We start from the raw sequence: 21223 nt of genomic DNA on the forward strand, positions 1-21223 counted from the left end.
CCCAGCGCCAACCTCCGCCTCGCACCCAAAGGGCGGCCACGCACGTGGGACAAATCCCCAGGGATTAGGGCCTCGGCCCCACGTGCACCCATGGGATGCTCACCCCTCGCAGCACCAAGGCCCAGGTGATGGGCACCGAGGCTGCAGTATCGCATCCCCATCCCGGTACCCACAGCCACCACCGGTGCAGTGATGGCATCTCCCCTCCCGTCCATCCACTGCCATTTCCTGGTGCCTGGGCATGGTGGGGGTCTCCGGATGGGATCTGCTCTCCCCTAACCCATCCCACCCCCCTGCCCTGCTCCGTTCTGCCCCACCAGCAGCTTCCCAGCCCCAACAATGAGCCGGTTGCATTAGGATAATAGTATTAAATCCCAAATAGCTCTGGGCGGAGGACGCAGCTCCGTGTCCAGCAGCAGTGACATATGGCACTGCCGTTATCCCAGTGGGAAGAGGGCTGAGGGCAGCTGCCTGCTCGTACCCTGCCTGCAGCTGCCTGCGACCCCAGCACAGGATCCCTTCATTTCCCAATTATCCTGAAGAATTAGGATGGTTTTTAAACCAGTTCCTGCCCACACTTGCCCATGGCCACCACTTGCTGTGGACTGGTCCCAGTGGAACCCCACACAAGGGATGCAGGCAGTGCTGCCTGCTCCTGCCCTCTGCATGGGGACACCCAAACCCCAGCATGGCCGTGGTCCGGGAGCCTCTAACAGGATGCGGAGGCTGGTTTGCTGGGAACAAAACTCCAGATATTCTTCTTTTTGGCTCCTGTGCTGCTCCCTCCAGGCCTGCCGAGCACAGGGATGGGGATGAGCACACGGCATCCCCTGGAGCTGCCCCATGGCCTCGGAATGCGGCTCCATTTGTCTTCCTTGCCATAAGCACGGTTGCGCCGATATCGATGGGCTGCCGGGAGGGGACGGCTCCGTCAGCAGTCACCAGCAGCGAGCGGCGTGACAGCGACCCGGGAACAAAGAGAAACGGGGACAAAAGGGGAATTTCACAGAGGCTGATGTTGCTGGGGGGTGGGAGACGCTCCCTGCCTGCACGGGCACGTTAGACTGGCTGAGGACACTTAGAGCTTTGTCGTTAAAGAGATGCCACATGAAAAGGAGCAGTGGTGCTGGGCACGGGGTGGTGGTGCCAGCCCCAGCCCCTCCATGGGGCTGCCCCCTGCGTTGAGGGGTACCAAAGGGGGGAACCAAGCAGAGGTGCAAGGAGCCAGGAGAAACTTTGCTCTGCTACCGGTGCCCCTCGGAGCAGGGATTCGTTAGCACTGCCTCCATCGTGCTGCCCGCATCACCATAAATCAGGGCTGGAGGATGGTGAGATCCATCCTGCAGGTCCATGGGGGGGCACGGGGGGTTGCTATTTAGCAGTAAACCCTCTTGGAGGAGGAACGCTGCACGTGTGTAATGCACAATGAATGGGTGCCTTCTTGGACTGCTTCCACCCAGGGCTGCCACAGGTGAGTCCGTGGGGACCCGAAATGGATGGAGATGGGGTAGGGATGCATGAGGATGCATTCTGGCACCCAGGGCAAAGCCACCACCACCTGTAGCCCCCGGATGCCATTTCTGAGGGCACACGATGCTCTTTGCAACGATTTCTGATTGACATGATGCCGTTTCTGGCCTGCAAACACCTTCCTAGTAAATAACAGCGATTCCCAAGGCAGGTGGGGAGCAGGCGGGTGTCGAACGGAGCGCGAGGAGCAGAGCCAGGCGGTGTGACCTGCGCGGCCGCAGGGGGACTTGAGCCAGCGCATCCCTCGCTGTGATTGACTCCAGCTTCACAACCCGAGCTTCGGGTTCATCTAGAAATGAATTTGTTGCCGCACTCCACGCTCTGCTCTTCCCTGTGCTGGGCTTGTCAGGGCTGGTGGAGAGGGCTGGGAGGGGGCTGTGCCCCAGCATCACCAGGACCCTCAGTCCCAGGGGGGGCCCTCACCTCCTAAATCACAGAATCCTATAATGGTTTGGGTTGGGAGGGACCTTAAAGCTCCTCCAGCTCCAGCCCCTGCCACGGGCAGGGACCCCTTCCACTGGAGCAGCTTGCTCCAAGCCCCTGTGTCCAACCCGGCCTTGAGCACTGCCAGGGATGGGGCAGCCACAGCTTCTCTGGGCACCCTGTGCCAGCGCCTCAGCACCCTCACAGGGAAGAGCTTCTGCCTGAGAGCTCAGCTCAGTCTCCCCCCTGGCAGGTTAAAGCCATTCCCCTTGTTCTGTCCCTACATCCCTTGTCCCAAGCCCCTCTCCAGCTTTCCTGCAGCCCCTTCAGGCACTGGAGCTGCTCTCAGGTCTCCCCTTCAGGAGCCTTCTCTTCTCCAGGCTGCCCCAGCCCAGCTCTCTCAGCCTGGCTCCAGAGCAGAGCTGCTCCAGCCCTCTCCCCTGAAGCAGGTGTGATATGAAGACACAGCTGTGATAACGCAGGGCTTTGCAGGGGATAGAAGCACCAAACACAAGCCCTGCAGCACCAAAGGTTGCTGCAGTGCCCCCATCCCCACTGAGGGGTCCAGACTGGTGGCACAGGGCACTGGGCAAGCCACATCCATTCTTTCTGCATCCCAATGGCTTTAAACCCTCTCACATGCAGCTCCTTGTCATTGGGATGCTGGAATTTGCACAGCAGGGGGGAAATCGGTTCATTTCCAATTACATTGGGAAAATCCCGTCTCCAGGACCATAGAGTGGGGCAGAGCCCCACTGGGGCTCCCTGTGTCACCCCACACTGCCGGTCCAGGGCTGGTCATCACAAACCCACTGGGGATGGGTAAAAGCAAGTTTATCATCTCCAAACACGAGCTGGGGTGAAGGCGGAGCCGCTCAGCTCCTCATTCGATTACACAGCGAGAGCTGGAACCTCAGCCTCTCCTAAGTAGTGATAATGAAACTTCCTCCTTCCCTCCCCCTGGGGAAGTACTTAAACTACAATATGAGACATAGATGTAAATCACATTTAAACGGAGACAGCGCAGTTAGAGCTAACGGCGAGTAATCAAGCCTGCAGATGAAGTGTCCCCTTTTCTGCTGTATCATTTGCTCAGTGAGCTGGGCGGCCCCCAGGGCCCCGGCCAAGCTCTCTGCCACCATGCACTGTGCCACTGTGACCCTGGTGCCCCCCCAAAACCCGTCCCTCAGACCCACCCCATGTCCCAGTGCAAAAGGAAACTGTGGGGTGGCAGCTGGCTGTGAAGGGAGGCGAGCAGAAAGGGAGCGCTGCAGTTAGAGGTGCGATGGGATGGGGATCGAATGAGATGAGATGGGGTAGGGTGGGATGGGATGTGGCGCGTCCCACCCAGGTCTCACTGCCCATCGGGAGCATCCCCCAGACCCCATCCTCACCGCTGCCCATCAGCAGGAGCATCACCCTGCAGACCCGCACCCCATGGGCTGCTCCCCACCCGAGGACGGGGCGAGGAGGTAGGAGGAGACCGCGGGGCGCCCAGCTCACCCTCGGTTTGCCCCTGCTCCTGCGCCCCCATAGCGCGGAGCTGCCCGGCGGGGTGGGCATTGCTCGGTGTGTGCTGCCCTCCAGTGGCCCGAGCCCGGCGGTGCAACGCAGCCCTGCCCCATAGCCCCGCGCCGTTCCCGTGCCCCACAGCCATTGCACACACGCCTCCAGCTGAACGCGGTGCTGGCAAGCGGGGATGGCAACACCGGGTGCTGCAGCCAGCCATGACCCCCCCGGTGCTCGGTGCAGCCCTGCCTGCGGTGCCATCGCGGTGCCCGGCCAGGCGGGCAGGGAGGCTCCGGCCCTGGGGGCAGAGGAGCGGGAGCTCGGTGCGTTGGGCGGCTCCATGGCACACGATGGGGAGCAGCAGCCTCCCGCCTGCAGCGGGTCCCTCGGTGCCGGCAGGAGCAGCGGGGGCAGCTCAGTCTTTATTCCTAATAAATAACATATAAACCTTGTGCAAAAACCTGTGGCAAACCCCATCGGGGGTCGGAGGGGGCCCTGCCCGCGGCAGCGCCTCCCAGCATGGCACAGCCAACGGCGCCGCGGTGGCAAAGCGCAGCGGTGGCACTGAGCCGGAGACCCCCCAGCACCGCCGGGGCAGGGCCAGGACCACCCCCCCCCCCCGCCCCAGTCCGGGCTGGGCACCAGCACGAATCCCTGAGGAGCAGACAAGCACCATCCAGCCCGGTCCGTGGTGCTAGAGCGGGGAGCCCGAGGCCTGGCCGTGCCGCCGCTCCCGTGCCTCCGCTGTGCCCATTGTCCCCAGCGGCACCACCACCTCCTCGGGCTGGCAGCTCTTGTTGAGCTCCACCACGCGCGGCACCACCGTGGACCAGCGATCTGGGAAGGAGATGTGGGGATGTGGGGGGCAGAGCCGGGAGCCTGGGAATGCTCCCCACGCCGTGGGCAGCCCCACAGCACCCGGCCCCCAAAGCAAATGGGGGTCTGGGGCTCATAAGAGGCTGGAAGCAGCATCCCGAGGGATGCTCCCAGCCCGCGCTCACCTCTCCGCAGCCGGCCCACGGTGTGGGAGAAGCCGTAGTACTGGTACGTGTCGCTCTTGCCTGGATCCTCGCTAATGATGCCCAGGTTCTGGTTCCAGTGGGACCAGTTCACCTCGTCCACCCTGTGGGAAGGTCAGAGCCAGAGGGGCTGCAAATCCTGCATCCCTGCGCCGTCCCACCACCAGCCTGGGTCCAGGTTAGCACCAACTGCCCAGCAAACAGAGACGCATCCCCAGCGCCCCCAAAATGCCACCGGCTGCAGCGCCAGAAGCTTGGTTGCTCCTGGTCCCCAGCTCCTGCCTTTACCTGAAGCACCAGCGGCGGTCGGGTGTCCCATCTGTGCACTTCCCCACCGTGACCATCTCTCCCGAGCGGAAGGCTTTCCGCAGGAACACCGGGAAGGAGCGCTCGATGTCCAGGATGGTGGTAGCCCACTGCCGGGAGCAGCAGGGACCCCTCAGCCACAGGAGGATGGATGCATCGGGGTCCCTCGCCCAGGCAGTGCTGCTCTGATGGAGCCTGGGGAGCTGCAGTGGCGCGGCCGCCCTTGCCCAGCAGCTCTGAGGTGGTACCTGCAGCTTCCAGATGTGCTTGCTCTCCTTGGAGACTTGGCCCACGGTCTCACCCATGAGGGCGATGAGCATGTTGAGGAGGAGCACGAAGGTGAGGATGATGTAGGTGACGAGGAGGATGATGAAGACGCCGGGGTACTTGGCGCTCTCGAGCATCTCCAGGTCGCCCATGCCGATGGTGAGCTTGAAGAGGTCGAGCAGGAAGGTGCTGAAGGTCTGGCTGTCGCGGCACGAGGGGTAGGTGGGCACCGTGCAGTTGGACTGGTCCTCGCTGCAGGACTCGCTGCTGGGGCATGGGTTGAGGAGGGACACCAGGGCTGGGGGGAAGCGATAGGGATGGTGAGGCCATGGGGACAGCAGCAAGGACGGGGTCCACAATGGGACCCCTCACTGGCTGAGCCTCTCTCCATCACAGGAGGAGGCACAGGCTGAGCCCTGCAGGCAGGTAGAATGGAGCAGGGGCTCCACAGACCCCTGCCTGGTCAAGCTGTGCTGTGCCAAAGGGCTCGTCCTTACCCCGAGCCCCAGCTCACCACGCAGGCACCCACCTGATGCGTATCCGATCATGAAGAGCAGGTAGACCAGGAGGAAGCGGAAAAGGTCTTTGAAGAGGATCTGCAAGTGATGGAGAGAGGAGTGAGATGCGTGGCACCATTGACAGCCCATGCAGCATGGATGGCCAGGCTGAGAGCCACAAGAAACCCCCAAGAAAGCATGGAGGAGCCTCCCTTTGATCTATAGGGAGAAGACCCCTGACCCCACCAGACCTTCTGGATCATGATGCTGTAGGTCCCCGTCAGCTTGAGCCCCCGGGTGAAGTACAGCGCATTCATCCAGCCCAGCACCAGCGCGAAGACCATGACAGCCAGGTACGCCTCGATGCCCCCCAGGTACAGCCCCGCTGTGACGATCACCAGCACCGAGTAGATGAAGCTGGAGGAGAAGCAGGATCAGACCCTGCACCGACAGCTACTGCCCTGTGCAAGCCCAGGGGTACCCCACGTACTAGAGCAGCTGGAAGGAGCCGTCTATGAAGAAGGAGTTCACGCCTGGGCACTTCTTCATGAAGAGATCTTTGACCTGGGGAGAGAGGCAGAGGTCGGAGGGGCCGGGGGGAGCAAACCCCTGCTTGGCAGGGCCCTGGTGTCCAGGGGGCATCACAGTGGGGGCTGACGCCTTGGGACACGGGGCTGTCGCCCTCAGGTTGCTCCTTGCATGGAGACCACGAGGGCTCGGCCATCACGGCACTGACGTTAGTGAAGAAGAAGAGGATGCCGGTGAGAAGGGTGATGATCTCCCCCGCCAGGCGCAGGTAGTCCACGGTGGTGGTGTAGGGGTAGGGGGGCTGTGGGGAGAGCACAGAGCAGAGCAGAGCTGCTTCATCATAACAGCGCAGGATGCTGGATACAGAGACCCAGCAAACCCCCCCTGCCAGGAGGAGCCGGCCCATGGGGCTGAGCCCCGGCGCTGTGGCACTCACGGGCCCTTCCATGGGGCGGTAGTAGGCGACGAGGGTGAAGATGACCATGGCGCAGAGGTAGGAGACCACGCTGATGTAGAAGGAGACGGCCCCGAACTTGCGCCACTTGTCCCGCAGCAGCTCGTTGATGGGCTCCACGGCCAGCATCTCGTGGCGGTTCTGGTGGCACGGGGATGCTGTCAGTGAGGACACGGCCCCACGGTCCCCCCCATTCTCCCCCCGGCCCCTGCACACCTCAATCTTGCTGTTGTAGACGAGGATCTCCAGCACGGACACCTCCTCCCCGCACGTGTCCAGCGAGGAGAGGTCGTAGAGGGAGGAGTAGACGGGGCCGTAGGCCCAGTCCTTGAACTTCCGTGAGAGATGCCGCGCATCCTCGTCCGTGATCTCCCGACGGATGATGTGCTGGAAGATCTGATGGAGGGAGCACTGGGAGCACCGCTCACCATGGGCAGACCTGTGCCTCGTCCCGGCTGCTCAGGGCACCCCGCTTGTCCTCCCATCCCACGCCAGGCACATCCCCTGCCACTACTGAGCATCCCAAGCCACCCCAGTGGGTCCAGGGTGCTGCTGGGATGGCCCTGGGTGCAGAGCCACCATCACAGCAGGCAGCCCATGAGGATGCTCCGATTTTGGCATTTTTAGTAAGCCCTCTGCCCACACCACGGGAGCGCAAGGACAAGACAGGGGGAAGGACAGGATGTGCCAAGGGCCTGGGTTAATTAGCGAAGGGATGGAATGGAATAAGGGGTTAATTAGGGTTAATAGGCCGCACATCCAGGTTTCCAACAGCACCCGCAGAGAGAAGCCGCGCTGCTCGCTTCCGGCAGGGGCACGCACTGAGTGCGACAGGGCTCAGCTCGGAGGGAGGCTGTCACCGTACCCCGATCTTGCCGGTCTTCGCCGCCATCATGAGCGGGGAGAGGCCGTCGTTGTTGAGCAGCGTCTCCAGGTTGGTGTCGGGGAAGAGCTTGGCGCACTTGACGAGGAGCAGGTCGTACATCTTGGTGACGAACTTGGTGTTGTCGCGCGTGTTGTCGGCGATGGCCACCAGCGCGTGCAGCACCGTGTTGCCGCGGGAGTCCTGGCGCCGCAGGTCCGCCTGCTTGTGCCCGTTCTCCGTCAGGTAGTGCACGATGTGGGGCTGGTTGGTGCAGGCGGCCAGCGACAGCGGCAGCTCTCCTGTGGGGATACCGCTGTTGGTGTCACCAACCACACACACGCACACCCACACCACCCCTGGGGATGCACCAGCTCCTTCCCCACTCACCAAAGTAGAAGTAGCCGCCCTCGTCCTTGGGCTGGAAGAAGCGGCCGCGGGCTTGGGCATGCACGTCGGCTCCCTTCTCCACCAGCAGCTCCACGTAGTGCTTGCAGCGGCGCTCGATGGCGATGTGCAGGGCTGTCTGACCTGTGCCATGGGCACCCATCGCCACCGTCTTGCCCCGTGAATCCCCCCGGGATACCCAGCCTTCCGGGGGTACCTGTTGCTCCAGCCCCCTAGAGCCTTCCATCACCTCAGGGTCCTCACTGCTCTGGTTGCTAATCAATCCAGGGCTCTCCATCCTCATCAGGGTACCCGCTGCTCTGGTCCCCAGCCTCCCCAGCATCCTCCATCCTCCTATGCTCCAGTCCCCACACTGCCCCCGGTGTCCTCATGCCCAGGCAGGGCCACAGCAGCCCCGTGCCCCCCTACCTCGGTAGTAGACGTCCCTGAAGGGCGAGTTGATGAACTCCCGCATGTTGCCCGTCTTCTCGGCGATGTCGAGGAGCAGCGGGATGGTGTCGTTCCTGCCGCCGCTCAGGTTGAGCAGCGCCTTGGGCAGGCAGGTCTTCCCCGTGGAGGGCTCTGCGAGCAGAGGGTGCTGAGAGCCCAGCACATGGGGGTGCCCAGACCCGCACCCCTGGCCACATCCCAGGGGATCACCACCCACCACGGGGGGCCCAGGTCCTCACCTCGAAACTCCTCATCCGTGAGGCGCTTCTTGTGTGTGAGGAGGAAGGAGAGGAGCCCGTCCAGGCCCGCCGGGGACCCCCGGGACACGATGTCGAAGAGGATGGGTCTGTTGAACACCTTGAGGACGGGGGGCGGGTTGGGAGCCGGCCCCTTCACAGCCGGAGCTTGCTTCCTGTGGGAGAAACGCCAGTGCTGGGAATCGGAGCCACTGCCTCAGTTTCCTGCTTCTGCAAAGAGCCTGAGGATGCTCGGAGGTGGGGAAGGGTGCGGGCACCACGGGGTGACCTCCCCACCCACTGCAGCCCGGTGCTCCCAGCATCACCCATGGGGACCGGTGGGGACTTTGCCAGCTCCCGCCTGGAGCTGCATTTTGGGCCCCAACCGTGACCAGACACGGGTTTGGCCGCGCTCCAGTGCCACGTGCAAAGCCGGACCGGTTGGAGCAGTTGGCAGCAGCGGGACAGGCTGGGGGTAACCGGCGATCACCGGGAACGGGGGCAGGACGGAGGGTGGCCGTGCCAGCGGGGACCTCGGGCATCCCGGCCCCCTCCATCCACCTCCACCCCTGCCCAGCGCGGCGCAGGGGCAGCCGCTGCCCCATCCCGGCTGCCCCCGCCCCAGGTGCCCGGCACAGAGGGGTCATTGTGCGCCCGGCCGCGGGCGGTCCCCCCCGGCTCCGGTTTCCTGGCGTGGGGAGGGCGGAGGCTCTCCTGAAAAGCCCTTTCATGCCCGGAGCCAGACGCCCGCTCCGGTCGGCAGCGGCGGCGCGCACAGAGCCTCTTTCACGGGGCCGGCGAGGGGGAAGCGGAGCCAACGCTGCCGGCACCGCAGCACCGGGACCGGGACCGGCCGGGAGCTGCTCCCTGCCCACAGCGCCCCTCAAAGAGCCATGGAGGGACCTGTTCCTATCCACAGCCGATGGGCATCCCCATACCCCCCGTGTATCGTACCCCCTACGCTGCCTCCCCGGCCCCGTCCCAGCCCGTCGGCACCGGGGAGCAGTAGCATCCCCGTACTCACTCCACGACCCTCCTGCGCCAGCGCTTGTTCTCGCTGGGGTGGTGGCGGTAGGTGCCGTAGTCGAACAGGGAGTCCATGGGGGCTTTCTTGGGCGCGGGGACCACGGAGGACTCGTAGATGGTGGCCTCCAGCAGCTCCATGGGTTTCGGGGCGCCCTTACGGAAGGCCCCGTGGAATTTCATGCGGAGGTTTTGCTTCCCATCCCCGGCGCCCGGGGGACCCCGCGCTGCCTCCGGGGGGGACTGGGCGTCCTCGCTCTCGAACAGGTTGGCCAGGGAGGAGAGTGGGAAGGAATCGTTCTGGAGGGACCCATCATCTCCTGCGCCGTCCCCAGCATCACCAGCGGTGCGCAGAGGGTCCTCGGTGTCTGCCATGCTGCAGGGATGGATGTGACCCGCACGAGAGCAGGAGACCTGGCAGAGGAAAACACCGCATCACCCCCAAATCCTCTGTACCGCCCACCCGCTCCCTGCGCTGCCCAGCCCCATAGCGGGAACGGGTCCCACACCCACCCTGCGGCGGTCGGGGTGTCCCGGCTGCTCCCCTCGGCACCCCCCGGCAGTGGGGACCCCTCGCCGGCCGCGGTGCTGCCGGCTTCAAAGCGCAGCCGGAATGGACAAGGGCGAGCCCGGCCTCGCTGCCTCTCCCCGCTGCGGTCGGCTTGGGTGCAGCCCAGGACAGGGCACAGAGCAGACCCTGTGCGCTCCCGTGTGCCGCCAGGGAAAGAAAACATTCCTGGGATACACCCCGCGCCTTGGGAAGCGCCCAAAGGCAGCGGGAAGCTGCCACCGCGGCAGGGATGGGGCTGGTCGGTGAGCGCTGGGCGCGGGGAGGGGGACAGACACGGCACGGGGGGGGGTCAGAGCCCGCTGGAGCGCAGGAACAGCGGTTAGGGCAAGAAATGACGGGTTTGGGTTGCCCAGAGAGGAGCGGGGCTGCAGCAGAGGCACGGTCCCAGCGCGGACAGCACCGGGGCACGCACGGCCCTGCTCTGCCCTGTCACAGGCAGGACGGGCACACGAGTGAGCCAGGCTCTCCCCCAGCCCCGTGTTCCACCCACACAACAGCAGCGCTAAGGCTGAGCCCAGCTCCAGCCCCTGGGGAGCCGAGCCCTCCCCGTGGGTCCCGGGACAGAAAAAGCAGCCTGGAAACGTGTCATTTTCTGCCCGAGGAGCCACAAGGGCAGGCAGGGCCCCGCCGGGCGGGCGCGGATCTCTGCTGCGGAACGGGCCTCTAATCAGGCAGCGGGTCCCGTAGCTGCCGTGGACACGGGGATGAGGGCTGCAAACAGCCCGGGATCCCTGCGGGAATGGGGGGACGGCGGTTCCCTCCTCCCTGCCACCATGGCGGCACCCAAAGGGGACGGTGCAGCCCCAGGAGACACAGGACAAGCCGCAGATCGGACGTGGTTTCTCCTCTCTGCCGACTTTCCTCCCATCACCATCTCCGCAAGACATTCCACAAGCACCTGCCAAAGCCCACAGGTCCCACAGCCCGACCCCGAGCACACACTGCCCCTTGCACGGCCAGTGTGTCCTTGGACAACAGAGAAGAGGGAATTGCCAAGCCAACCCTCAAGGCTGTGCATGGGCATGGAGTGCCTGACCCTTCCAGCCTTGGCAGGCCCAGCATGGCTTTAGGGAAAAGCCCAAACTGACACAGATCCAGAGCCCAGGGAGTCACCGGCACAGGACACTGCTCCCTATTGGAAGCAGATAAGGACATCAGTGGGAGGAGCAGTGGGGATGCTGATGGGTACATGGGGCAGAAGCAGGGGGACAAGCCAAGGGGCTGGTGGGGCCGGGAGCCGTCACTGCCACCGGTGACCGGGGCAGGAAGCCTGCGTCGGAAACGGGCTCTTGGGGAAGTGTCGTCACCCGGGCGCTCCCGGGACCCCGCTGCCAGGAAAGGTGCCGTCAATGGGGTTTCGTTTGGCTCGGTCGTTATTTGGGTTTGCAGCTTTCAGACTCCCTCACCCCATGGAACAAATGAGTCAAGGCGCAGCTCACCCTGCGCCCTGAATCCAACACAAACCCGCCCCCCCCCCATGCCCCACGTGCGCTCCCACCTCTCCCCAAGTCACCTCCCAGTATCCCCAGTTAGTCCCCTGCTCCAGCCCACCATGGGGGCAGCGACACTGGGATGTGCAGGGGTCTGCCCAGGCCGGGCGCAGGGAGGATGCCCCTGTGCTGGGTCAGACTTCGCCACATGGAAGCTCCTCAAAGTAAAGCACGGAAACCGCACCGTGCGGACACCCGGTGCCGCCGGGAACGCTCATACAGAGGGAAACAACCACATCCCAAAGGGAACGGCACCGCGGGGCCGTGCCCACCTGGGCCAGAGCCCGCCGTGGTCCAGCCCGTGCGTGTCGGAGCTGCGGGGAACCCCCGCGGGACCCCCAGTTCATCAGGACCCCGCGGGGCCGGGGGAGCCCATGGGGCTGCATCCCACCTTGCTCACCTCAGCCCGCAGCTCCCTCCTCGCCCTGGGGCTCCATCCTGCCCCGTACCGTGTCCTGCCCCGGGGCTCCATCAGTATGCGGTCCCTGTGCTGTCCCGGGGCTCCATCCTGCCCCGGTCCCGTGCCCTGACCTCGTCCCGTGCCCTGCCCCGGTCCCCGCGCCCCGTCCGCCCCCCTCGCTGGTGCCGCCCGTACCGGTTACCGCGGGTCCCCGCGCCTCGCCCCGCTCCGCTCCGCTCCCGGCCCGTACCGCGCAGGGTCCCGCAGGCTCCGGCGCCGCTCAGTCGCCGCGGGGCCAGTCCCGGAGAGCGGCTCCTCCCCGGCCCCTGCTCCCGCCCGCGAGAGCGGATCCGCCTCCGCCCACCCCTGGGCACCGGCCCGGAGCAGCCCCGGGACAGCCTCATTCCACCCCCCCCCAGGAACAACCCCACATGGAGCAGCCCCAAAAGGTCTCCCATAAACAGCCCCCCCCAGGCAGAGCCCCCTAAAACACCCTCCTCAAAGAGCACCCCCAAACATCCACCCAGGCTGAGGTTACCGTCAGTGTTTATTAACAATCACATCCCGTCGGCAGCACCGTGAGGCCGTCGGTGGATAAGGCAATGCGTGCTCCCACACACCCCGTGTGGGGCTGGAATCCTGGCTTCAGCCACCGGCAGAGGGGCCTCGCTCCGTGCAGGCGCCGGAGGAGTCGGGATTCCCTGGGACAGTCATCGGCTCCTGCTCCATGGGCATCATTCGGGAAGCTTCTCACATGGGTGCCGGAGCAGTTGTTGTAGTCCAGTGGTATTGGTAGCAGTCCAAGAGGATCAGGGCAGAGCCAAGGCAGCTCCATTGGGATGCAGCCACCAGCCACGCTTCATTCCCTGCACCATAATAGGTGTGAACCCAGAGGATGGGATTAGAAACACTTGGTCTTCCCTCTTTAGTAGAAAAACTTGGGGAATCCTGTGATTGCCATATCCTGACTAGAAAACTCATTATTCTGTTTAGAAAACAGGTTATCCACTGCAGATCCAGACAGGAATCAAAGTTGCCTGCCAGCCAGGAGCCGCCCCAGTGAGTAAACCACAAGTAGCACCCGTCACACCTCACTACAGCCCTGCCAGGCCCCTGCGAGCCTCAGGCTTTGTAGCTCAGCTCCGCGTTCATCTTCGTGTACATCTCATAGATTGCATCCAGGATGGGGGTGACCCTCGAGAGGAACTGATGGATCTTCTCGATGCTTTCCTCCTCTTTGACTTCTTTACCCTTCTCCAGGGCCTTCAGTAGATCTGATTTGTATGGGAGAGCATAGACTGAGCCCTATAAAAGAGAGGAAGAAGCTGTAAGGCTCACAAAACCCCAAAGCTAACCCTATCCCACATGCAGAGCCCCAGCCTGGGTTATACCCATGCACTTCCGAGCATCCGGAGACCCCAAGTGGATGCACATGGGAACAACCTTAGGGATGGTAGCTGATCCCTTGGAGAAACAGGGATGCACAGAGAGGGTCCTAGCTCAAATAGATCAACAGCTTCCCATGTTTCCAAGCCCTTACTCCCTAAAGCACATCCCTTCTCGAGGCAGATGGGCTTTAGGAAAGGCTGTTTCTTCCATGGAGATATGAACACTCACCGTGAAGAGCTTCTGCAGCATCCAGCCATGGTATTTCTTTAGTGCGATCTCATAAGCCTTCAAAGCATTCACTCGGATGAGGTTCGGGTGCTCCTCATCCTGCTCACCATCAGAGATGCTCTGCAGCAGCACCAGCATGAACTTCAGGCCCCTGGGAGAAGAGCGGAGACGTCGTGATGGGGAAGAGGATGCTGCCTCGCAGCCTCCAGCAAGGCACCCCCTGAGCCTGGCACATCCAGGTCCCCCCAGAGCCCCACGGCACACAGAGCTGGTGCTTGGTGTGGTCCCCACAATGCCCCAGCCCAAAGGGAGCAGCCAGACCCATGCTCTCCGCAGTAGATGTCCCCACGTGCCGGAGCAGCTCCCAGCGCCCTGAGTCACCTTTTCAACCACATCAGTGCCAGCGTCGCGCCCGTCTTGGGCCAGGCTGCACCGTGCATCTCCTTCTCCACCTCCAGGATGTTCTGCAGGGTTTTGAACTTGGTGGGGTTGGAGTCATAAACTGCACGGATTTTCTGCGGGCAGAGGAGGGGATGGGTCCTGGGAGATGCCCGGCTGGAGCTTGCACCAGGGACCCCGTTAATAAACACACCGATGAGCCCCAAACGGGAAGAAAAACCCCTTCTAAACACCTCCAGGTCGTGCCTCTCTGATCCCACCACGTCTCTGCTCCACGTTCACCTCTCCTGACCCTCCCTGTGCCCGTTCCTACCTTGATATTTCCAGCTAGGTCGGCTTTGACGGGCGAGTACACGATGGGAGTGCCCAGGCAATCTGCAGAAGCAGGGAGGGAGGACGGTCAGGCACGAGGGGACACAGGAGACAACACAAAGTCGGGTCATAAGCAACAGGCTTCACCTTAACCACAGAAACACACCGAGACAAGCACCGGCGAGGCTGGGAGCGGCTCTCCAGCCTTGGCTCAAGGACACGGTGAGCAAGAGCTTGGCCTTGCCCGTGCTGGCAACCCGCTGACCCGGGATGCAGCCCCGGTACTGCGGTCTGGGGCAGCACAACGGGCAGCGCCCTGCGTCCAGCGAGGCCGGCCAGGAGCCGGCACACAATACCGGCTTTGTGGAGGGCAGCGAGCCAGCGTGGCATGAGGGTGCCCATGCCAACGCGCTCCCACGGCCCCGGCAGGGGGTGAGGACCGCGGCTGGGACCCACGGGCCGGCCCGGAGCGACGCCTCCGGCCCGGGTGTACCGAGGGAAGGACGCTGGGCCCGGCCCTGCCAGTGCGTGGGCCCCGGGCACCGCGGGACGTTTCCCAACGGGGCTGCTCGGCGGGTTTGACGGGCCCGTGATGCAACCGCGGCCTCGTGGAGCCGGGATCGGCGGCCACCGGGACCCAGGACCGGGGGTGGGAACGACCCAGAACGGGGGGGACCGAGCAGCAGGGACGGGGAACACCTGGTCCGGCCGGGCCCAAGGGGGCGCTGCCCGCAGTAGGCCTCAGCTGGGCGCGGCGGCGGGGCCGGCCCGGTGCCGGTGGCTGCCGCAGCTCCCACCCCCTCGGACGGCAGGCCGGGGCTCACCGAAGAAGGGCGGAAGGTGCGCCACGGCCTCCAGGAAGGGCAGCGTCTCGATCTGCTTGTCCGCGGGCAGCGGCTTGAACTCGTGCTCCAGCAGCAGCGCCATGGTCCCGCTCCGCACCGGGACCGCACCGGCACCGGTACCGGCGTCCGACCCGGCAGCGCGCCGCCACGGCGCCACGCCCCCAACGCCCCAGCCAATGGCAGCTCACCACCCACCGGCCCGCCCGCCAATCGGAGCACGGGGGCGGGCTTTGAGGGGCGCAAAGCTCCGCCCCCTCGGTGCCCACTCACCCACGGGCAGGGTGGTCCCCGGTGCCGGTGTCCGGGCCCGTGGGCACCGGGGCGATCCCCGGTTCATCCCCCCCGGCCTGGTCAGGGCTGCACAGGAGCCTCCAGCGGGGGAAATCACAGAACCCCAGCCTGGTTTGTATTGGAGGGACCGTAGAGCTCACCCAGCCCCAACCCCTGCCACGGGCAGGGACCCCTTCCACTGGAGCAGCTTGCTCCAAGCCCCTGTGTCCAACCTGGCCTTGAGCACTGCCAGGGATGGGGCAGCCACAGCTTCTCTGGGCACCCTGTGCCAGCGCCTCAGCACCCTCACAGGGAAGAGCTTCTGCCTCAGAGCTCAGCTCAGTCTCCCCTGGGGCAGGTTAAAGCCGTTCCCCTTGGCCCGAATGAAAAGTCCCTCTCGGGCGCCCTGGGCTCGTTCCGGTCGCTGTTAATTATTCAGTGGAGATCAATTGCTCGGAGGAGCAGGAGGCTCAGGCAGGGGGGCAGAGAACAAAGCGCGACCCGGGGCCGCGGCGATTGATTAAAATTAAACACTGCTGAGAGCTGCGGGTGTTAAACGACACCGGGCTCCGCGCAGGCAGCGGGAGGGGACGGGGTGGGATTGACCGGCGTCCTGGCTCCAATCGCGGTGTTTTCACCGGACATTCTGGTTAAACCGGTCGTGCAGCGATACCGATCTCCGGCAGCAGCCGCAGAGACCAGCCCGGGCGGGGCTCGGCGCCGCAGGAACTTTGAGCTCGGAGCGTTTACAGCGCCATAAACCGGAGCTGCTCGACCGGAGCCCGGCCCTCACCGCGAAGCGCTTCGCGGCCTGTCCCTCGTCGGCGCCCGTAGCGGCCGTTGTTGGTTGGCGATGGCGCTGTGGGGCCGGGTGTCGGCGGTGGAGCGCTGGGCGGCCGGGCGGGAGCGGGAGGCTCGGAGCCGGCAGCAGTGGGAGCGCACGAGCCGCTCCTTCGCGCAGGCCGCCGTGTGCTGCTCGCTGCAGGCCCGGTGGAGCGAGCCCCGCGGGCCCCCGCGCAGGTACGGGCCGGGCGCCGGGGGTAGGCCGGGCCGGGCCGCGGGCGGTGCCGGCGGTGGCAGCGCGGCGGCGGAGCTGCGGGACGCGGAGGAGGCGGCGGCGGCGAGGCTGGAGCAGCGGCGGGAGCGGCTGAGGCGGCTGCTGGGAGAGGAGCGGGAGGCGCTGGCGGCGGAGCTGCGGCGGGGCCGCGGGGCGGAGCGCGCCGGGGTCCGGCAGCGGAGCGAGGAGCGGCGGAGGGAGGTGAGCGGGGCTCGCTGCTCGGTGGGACTGGCTGGGGGCTGCGGTGCCCTCCGTTAGCGGCTGCTTCGGGAGGGTCTGGAACCCTCCGGTGCCCTCACACGATCCAACTCTCCTGTTCGCAGGTCGCTGAGCAGCTGCTGGAGCACTGGAAGAAGAACAACGCGGAGCTCCGGGAGGTGACACTGGTTTCTTTTTAGTCCCCACTGCCTTGGAGTTATTTAATCAGTTTTTAACTTGGCGGTCATCGTACGGCCCCAAGGGCTGGGCAGATCGTGGTGGTGATCCCAGCAGAGCCTCTGGCACTAATGGTGATGCCGCATCTGCTGTCTTCCCAGGTGGAGTCAGACCTGCACAAGAAACATGTGGTAGAGGCTTGGGGAGATCAGGTGCAGCAGAAATCCAAGGTAGGCAGGGGGAGAGCCCTGGTGTTACTGGTCACAAGGGTGGGCTCCCAAAATGGTGAGCATGTGGAGGTGTGGCACCAGGTGCCTTCTGACCCCACTGGCACACAGCTTGCCTTCCTGTACTGACACGGCTTGCATGTGGAAGGGATGGGACTTGGCTGCTTGCTTGTTTTCTCACACCCGTGTTGAACCAAATCGTGACTGAGGTCACCACACTTGTCCCCTTAGTGCTGGGGAGTTGCTGTGCTGCAGAACAAGAGCTGCTGTCAGGACAGATGCTTTTAATGAAGAGCCATCATTCTGATGTACTCATCGTCATGAGTACACACCATCCATCCCCCTAGGAAATTCAGTGCTACCTGCTGAGTGCTCTGATGCAGGATTCAGTGTGGCGCTCCTTTCATCAACAGTGAGCCAGAGCAAAGCTGCAAGAGCACAGTAGTTGAATGTGCACACACTAGATCTGGGAATACAGTGATTTTGATGTGAAAGAATCATAAAGGTCTTCAAATGCAGATTTCAGAGTTAACTACAACAATAATCTAGGTTGTAAAAGGAAAAACTGAGTGTATTTGTGAGACCACCTGTGCTTGGCATCAGGCCCGTGCAAGGCCTTGCAAAGGATGTGTACAGGCTGACAAGCCTTTTCGCCAGCAGACAGTTCTGCTTTGTCTCTGTGCTTATTCCTATCGTATTTTGTTCCATATTTTCCCAGTACAAGTCACTTGCAGGATTTGCTTTGTGGATTTCCTGAGCCAGAGGCCGTTTCTTTACTTTAGCCTAATGCCATGTTTTCTTTTGGCTTGGAAAGAGAGAAGCAACTGAGCTTGAAGAGAAAAAGCGTTACGAAAATGAGTATGGAACTGCACGAAGGGAAGCGCTGGAAAGAATGAGACAGGAGGAAGAGAAGCGGCGGCAGAAGGAGAAGAAGCAAGCAGAGATGTTGCTGCAACAAATAGAAGAACTGAAGTTACAGGAGAGGGAGGTAAGCCTTAATTCCTCCTCAGGTGAGCCACTGAGCCATACATGAAATTGATGTGAAATAGTTCCTGCAGTGAGGATTTTGACTGCTGCAGGGGAGCAGGATGGGGTACCAACTCGGTATGAACACTCTCTCTGGGCCGTCCTAGCTCTCCGATACACTCTTTCTTGGTTGTTTTTTAATCCTTTTAGGCAACAAAGCTGAAAAAGGAACAAGAGAATTTATTAAAGCAGCAGTGGGAGCTGGAGAGCTTGGAAGAAGGAAGGAAACAAATGGAAGAGCACAGGAAGAAGAGAGAGCTCGGGTAAGAAGAAAGGGCAAATGCATTGGTGCCATTACTGCTTTTTGTTCATGTTAGCATTAGCAGGTATCTCTGTTGGCTGTAAGTTACGTTATCACAGAAGCACCTTCCTGAGTGCTGGCATATAAAACATCAGGCTTTACAGTCAGATTCAATGTTCTTTGTTTTCCTCTTTCAGTCGCTTTTTGAGGCACCAGTGCAATGCCCAGTTACAGAGACGAGCTCAGCAGATACAAGAGGAGCTGGTAAGAGAAAGGATCCCTTGATTTTTGCTTTATAGATACCGTATGCTGAAAAACTCATTCTTTGTGTTCATATGTTTGCCTCTGATGCTCACAGGTAATTAGTTAGGAAGCTCCTTCCAGCTCGTGAGCAGGAACTGGAGCAAAAAGGTCAGAGGGAAGCCAGCAGACTGAGTGTCAATACCAGTAATGGTGGAGAGTAGCCCTGCACCCAGGCTGGAAGCCTGCTGGATAGCTGTTAATCCTGTGGTTTTTCCTCAAGGAGATAGACAGGCAAATCCTATCAGCCCTCCTCGAGAAAGAAGATGAGGAGCAGCGCCGCCAGTCAGCGCGACGGGAACGGGCTGTGGCAGATGCTGCCTGGATGAAACGTGTCATTGAGGAGCAGCTCCAGTTAGAAAAGGAGAGGGAAGCAGAGCTGCAGACTATTTTCAGGTGAGTCTGCCCACCTCTGAATGCCATCTGAAGAGACAGATCCTGTGCTGAGTGGTGTAACCAGTGCGGAGAGCATCTCCTCTGCTGACAGGACAGCGTGCGCTGCCATCAAGTTTCAGTCGAAGGTTTTCTTGTGGAAGGAAGACTTGTAAGAGCTTCAGCTGTAACTGCCCAGCTTTGACAGCAATGCCCTTAACTACCTGTCCCCCATGTGAAATAACATCCCTGTTAAGAGGCAGCCTCCCTCCCGAAGCCCTTCTGTGCCCAGGAATTCCTGCTGCAGGCCAGCATTTGCTGTACCTCTAAAGCACAGGGTAGCTTGTCTATGCCCATAGAGTATATAGGGGTTTTCTTAACTGTAAGTAAGAACCTCAGAGAGAATTCTTCCTCTCTTTTAGAGAAGAAGCTAGAAAGATGTGGGAGAAGAGGGAAGAAGAATGGCAAAGAGAGAAGGCAGCCAGAGATCACCTGATGAATGAGGTGAGGATCTTTTTGGATGAGGTCTCTCCGGGTTCCAGCTATAACCCTCCACCCTCCAGCAGGCCTCGGCCATCACTATCCAGAGCAGAGTTTGTCTGCTTGTCTGACTCATTGTCTCAGAACTATCTAACCATCTGCCCTGAGATTGCCCCAGTTCTGCTTCTAAAGCTGTCTTTTTCTTGACTGACCTCTCTTAATCCTCATTTCACAAAGGTCCTCGCAGGCAGACAGCGCCAGATCCAGGAGAAGATGGAGTTAAACAGACGAGCCCAAGAAGAGTCCATAAGGTATCGAGAGCAGCTGATTAAAGAACTTGAAGAGGCCAAAGAGCTGACTCGTCGAGAGAAGGAGCAGGAGGAGGAACTGAAGACAGCACGGAGGCAGGAGCTGGAGGCACAGGTACCGGGTGCACCCCAGAAACACTCCCAGTTGCTGAAGGTGCCCAGTCTGTGTCTGGTCTCACTGTAACCACCCTGTTTTCTCTGTGCCCAGCTGACAGAACGGCGCTTGCAAGAGCAGGAGGAGCAGCAGAACCAGAGAGAGGAGGAAGAGGAGGAGAGATCAGCCCAGCAGCATTGCCAGGAGCTGGTGCAGCAGGAGGCCAAGCGCATGGCAGAGCAGGGCTATCGCCCCAGGGTAGGTAGCAGAGCTGTGGGGCAGCCCTGACACACGGGTGATAGCCTCAGACAGACACAATCCTCACTGCCCCTTAGTTATCACATGGCACCAGGGCAGAACACTGGGCCTGTTCCTTGGTACTATTTCTAACACCAGTCTCCCTCCTTTGCATGTGTGCAGAATGTGAATTCTAGAGTCCATCAAGTAGTTACTGTCTTTGTTTGACCCCATTAGCTCTACAGTTACCCCAAAACAGCGTGGACCTGAGGATTCTTGTCCTTTGCACCTGAGGAACGGGCACCAAATGTGGCTGCAAACTACAGAAAGAAAACTTGGAAGAATCAAGGAACTTCTGAAACTGGGGGGGGGGGGGGCTTTGGAATAGCCTACAGTGACACCGAGACTCAACTCAGGGGATTTCTGAAACTATTTAGCTGTGGCCTTGCTAAAGAGCCAATTTGTACTGGCTTTGAGAGGTGGAGGTGTGAGCATCCTCAGAGGACTGAACTGCTTCAGGAGCTGTGACCATGTAGCAGGTGCTACACTGGGGCAACACAGCAAATAAGCCCTCTGGATCTGAAGAGTGAAAGGATCCAGCCTTCCCATAGGATGGGCACTGAAAATCACTGTGTTTGGAGTCAGCTCATAATGTGTGCTGCAGATCAGCAAGATAACCAGTGCTGCAGCTGTAATCCTTAACATGTTCCTCTCCAGATGGCACCAGTGACTCCATTAAGTGTTGGTTTTCACTTGTTTCACAAAGAATGAATGACTTCAACCTGAATAAACTGCTTGTTTCCTTACATGAGCCAACTCCTGCAACAGTAAGAGAGGGTTTAGTTGATCACTGCACTCGATTCCTTCCTTTCATCATTGGTGACTGTGCTTGAAATTGGTCCTTCAGCTGGTGTGGTATGTTCAGGTCCTGTCCAGTGCATGAGGAGCTGTAGAGGGGCCCTGCCACAGACAGGCATCATCACAGCCCTGCAGGTGTGACTCTGCTGGAGACACCTTTTCCAAGATCTTCTCGTTACAGAACCATCAGTCAAATAACCCCAAATAAACACTGAAAGAGTTTTAACATTTTATAGTAATACTGTAAACAAAA

The 21223-nt window shown here is 61.5% G+C and overlaps 4 protein-coding genes across 6 annotated transcripts; 2 read left to right on the forward strand and 2 right to left on the reverse strand.

Annotated features, from left to right (window-relative positions):
• Positions 1-4090: 4090 nt before the first annotated feature.
• On the reverse strand, positions 4091-12274 carry TRPV4 (transient receptor potential cation channel subfamily V member 4). Of its 3 annotated transcripts, none has more exons than XM_057413091.1 (16): positions 12203-12274; positions 9493-9905; positions 8472-8644; positions 8212-8364; positions 7786-7926; positions 7399-7697; positions 6750-6929; positions 6516-6674; positions 6288-6380; positions 6042-6115; positions 5803-5968; positions 5584-5650; positions 5036-5352; positions 4770-4897; positions 4464-4585; positions 4091-4299 (listed from the first exon to the last, which is right to left on the reverse strand). In XM_057413091.1, the coding sequence occupies exons 2-16, from the start codon at positions 9864-9866 to the stop codon at positions 4157-4159; spliced, it is 2589 nt and encodes an 862-aa protein (XP_057269074.1). In that variant the 5' UTR covers positions 9867-9905; positions 12203-12274; the 3' UTR covers positions 4091-4156. The 3 variants fall into 3 exon arrangements, with proteins under 3 accessions (XP_057269074.1, XP_057269064.1, XP_057269056.1); XM_057413081.1 differs by having other exon boundaries at positions 12148-12252; XM_057413073.1 differs by lacking the exon at positions 12203-12274 and adding an exon at positions 10005-10191.
• On the forward strand, positions 11701-12534 carry LOC130600798 (basic proline-rich protein-like). Its single transcript, XM_057412399.1, has one exon. It carries the CDS (start codon positions 11701-11703, stop codon positions 12532-12534), a length of 834 nt encoding a protein of 277 aa, XP_057268382.1.
• A 377-nt stretch (positions 12535-12911) lies between these two features.
• On the reverse strand, positions 12912-15214 carry GLTP (glycolipid transfer protein). The gene is made up of 5 exons (XM_057413172.1): positions 15105-15214; positions 14282-14343; positions 13951-14084; positions 13570-13720; positions 12912-13257 (listed from the first exon to the last, which is right to left on the reverse strand). The coding sequence occupies exons 1-5, from the start codon at positions 15205-15207 to the stop codon at positions 13075-13077; spliced, it is 633 nt and encodes a 210-aa protein (XP_057269155.1). The 5' UTR covers positions 15208-15214; the 3' UTR covers positions 12912-13074.
• A 1696-nt stretch (positions 15215-16910) lies between these two features.
• On the forward strand, positions 16911-20467 carry TCHP (trichoplein keratin filament binding). The gene is made up of 9 exons (XM_057413160.1): positions 16911-17057; positions 17869-18042; positions 18231-18343; positions 18519-18585; positions 18845-19017; positions 19416-19497; positions 19711-19896; positions 19990-20133; positions 20350-20467. Exons 1-9 carry the CDS (start codon positions 16959-16961, stop codon positions 20380-20382), a joined length of 1071 nt encoding a protein of 356 aa, XP_057269143.1. The 5' UTR covers positions 16911-16958; the 3' UTR covers positions 20383-20467.
• Positions 20468-21223: the final 756 nt, after the last annotated feature.

This window comes from Pezoporus wallicus, unplaced genomic scaffold (genome assembly GCF_028554395.1).
Source record: "Pezoporus wallicus isolate ANWC-B61680 ecotype Strahan unplaced genomic scaffold, APGP_CSIRO_Pwel_v1 contig_13850, whole genome shotgun sequence".
Taxonomy (NCBI): Eukaryota; Metazoa; Chordata; class Aves; order Psittaciformes; family Psittacidae; genus Pezoporus; species Pezoporus wallicus.

What these genes read in the sequence shown, in the direction of transcription:
- TRPV4 (XM_057413091.1), bottom strand. Translation starts at nt 9,866, where the DNA reads ATGGCAGACACCGAGGACCCTCTGCGCACCGCTGGTGATGCTGGGGAC. An exon ending in CAGGGACGTCTACTACCGAG is followed by an intron (nt 7,927 to 8,211) that starts GTAGGGGGGCAC and finishes CCCATGGCACAG; the next exon opens with GTCAGACAGCCCTGCACATC. An exon ending in ACCGCCCCATGGAAGGGCCC is followed by an intron (nt 6,381 to 6,515) that starts GTGAGTGCCACA and finishes CTCTCCCCACAG; the next exon opens with CCCCCCTACCCCTACACCAC.
- LOC130600798 (XM_057412399.1), top strand. Translation starts at nt 11,701, where the DNA reads ATGGAAGCTCCTCAAAGTAAAGCACGGAAACCGCACCGTGCGGACACC.
- GLTP (XM_057413172.1), bottom strand. Translation starts at nt 15,207, where the DNA reads ATGGCGCTGCTGCTGGAGCACGAGTTCAAGCCGCTGCCCGCGGACAAG. An exon ending in ACCTAGCTGGAAATATCAAG is followed by an intron (nt 14,085 to 14,281) that starts GTAGGAACGGGC and finishes CTCTGCCCGCAG; the next exon opens with AAAATCCGTGCAGTTTATGA. An exon ending in TGCTGCAGAAGCTCTTCACG is followed by an intron (nt 13,258 to 13,569) that starts GTGAGTGTTCAT and finishes TCTCTTTTATAG; the next exon opens with GGCTCAGTCTATGCTCTCCC.
- TCHP (XM_057413160.1), top strand. Translation starts at nt 16,959, where the DNA reads ATGGTGATGCCGCATCTGCTGTCTTCCCAGGTGGAGTCAGACCTGCAC. An exon ending in GAGATCACCTGATGAATGAG is followed by an intron (nt 19,498 to 19,710) that starts GTGAGGATCTTT and finishes CATTTCACAAAG; the next exon opens with GTCCTCGCAGGCAGACAGCG. An exon ending in GGCAGGAGCTGGAGGCACAG is followed by an intron (nt 19,897 to 19,989) that starts GTACCGGGTGCA and finishes CTCTGTGCCCAG; the next exon opens with CTGACAGAACGGCGCTTGCA.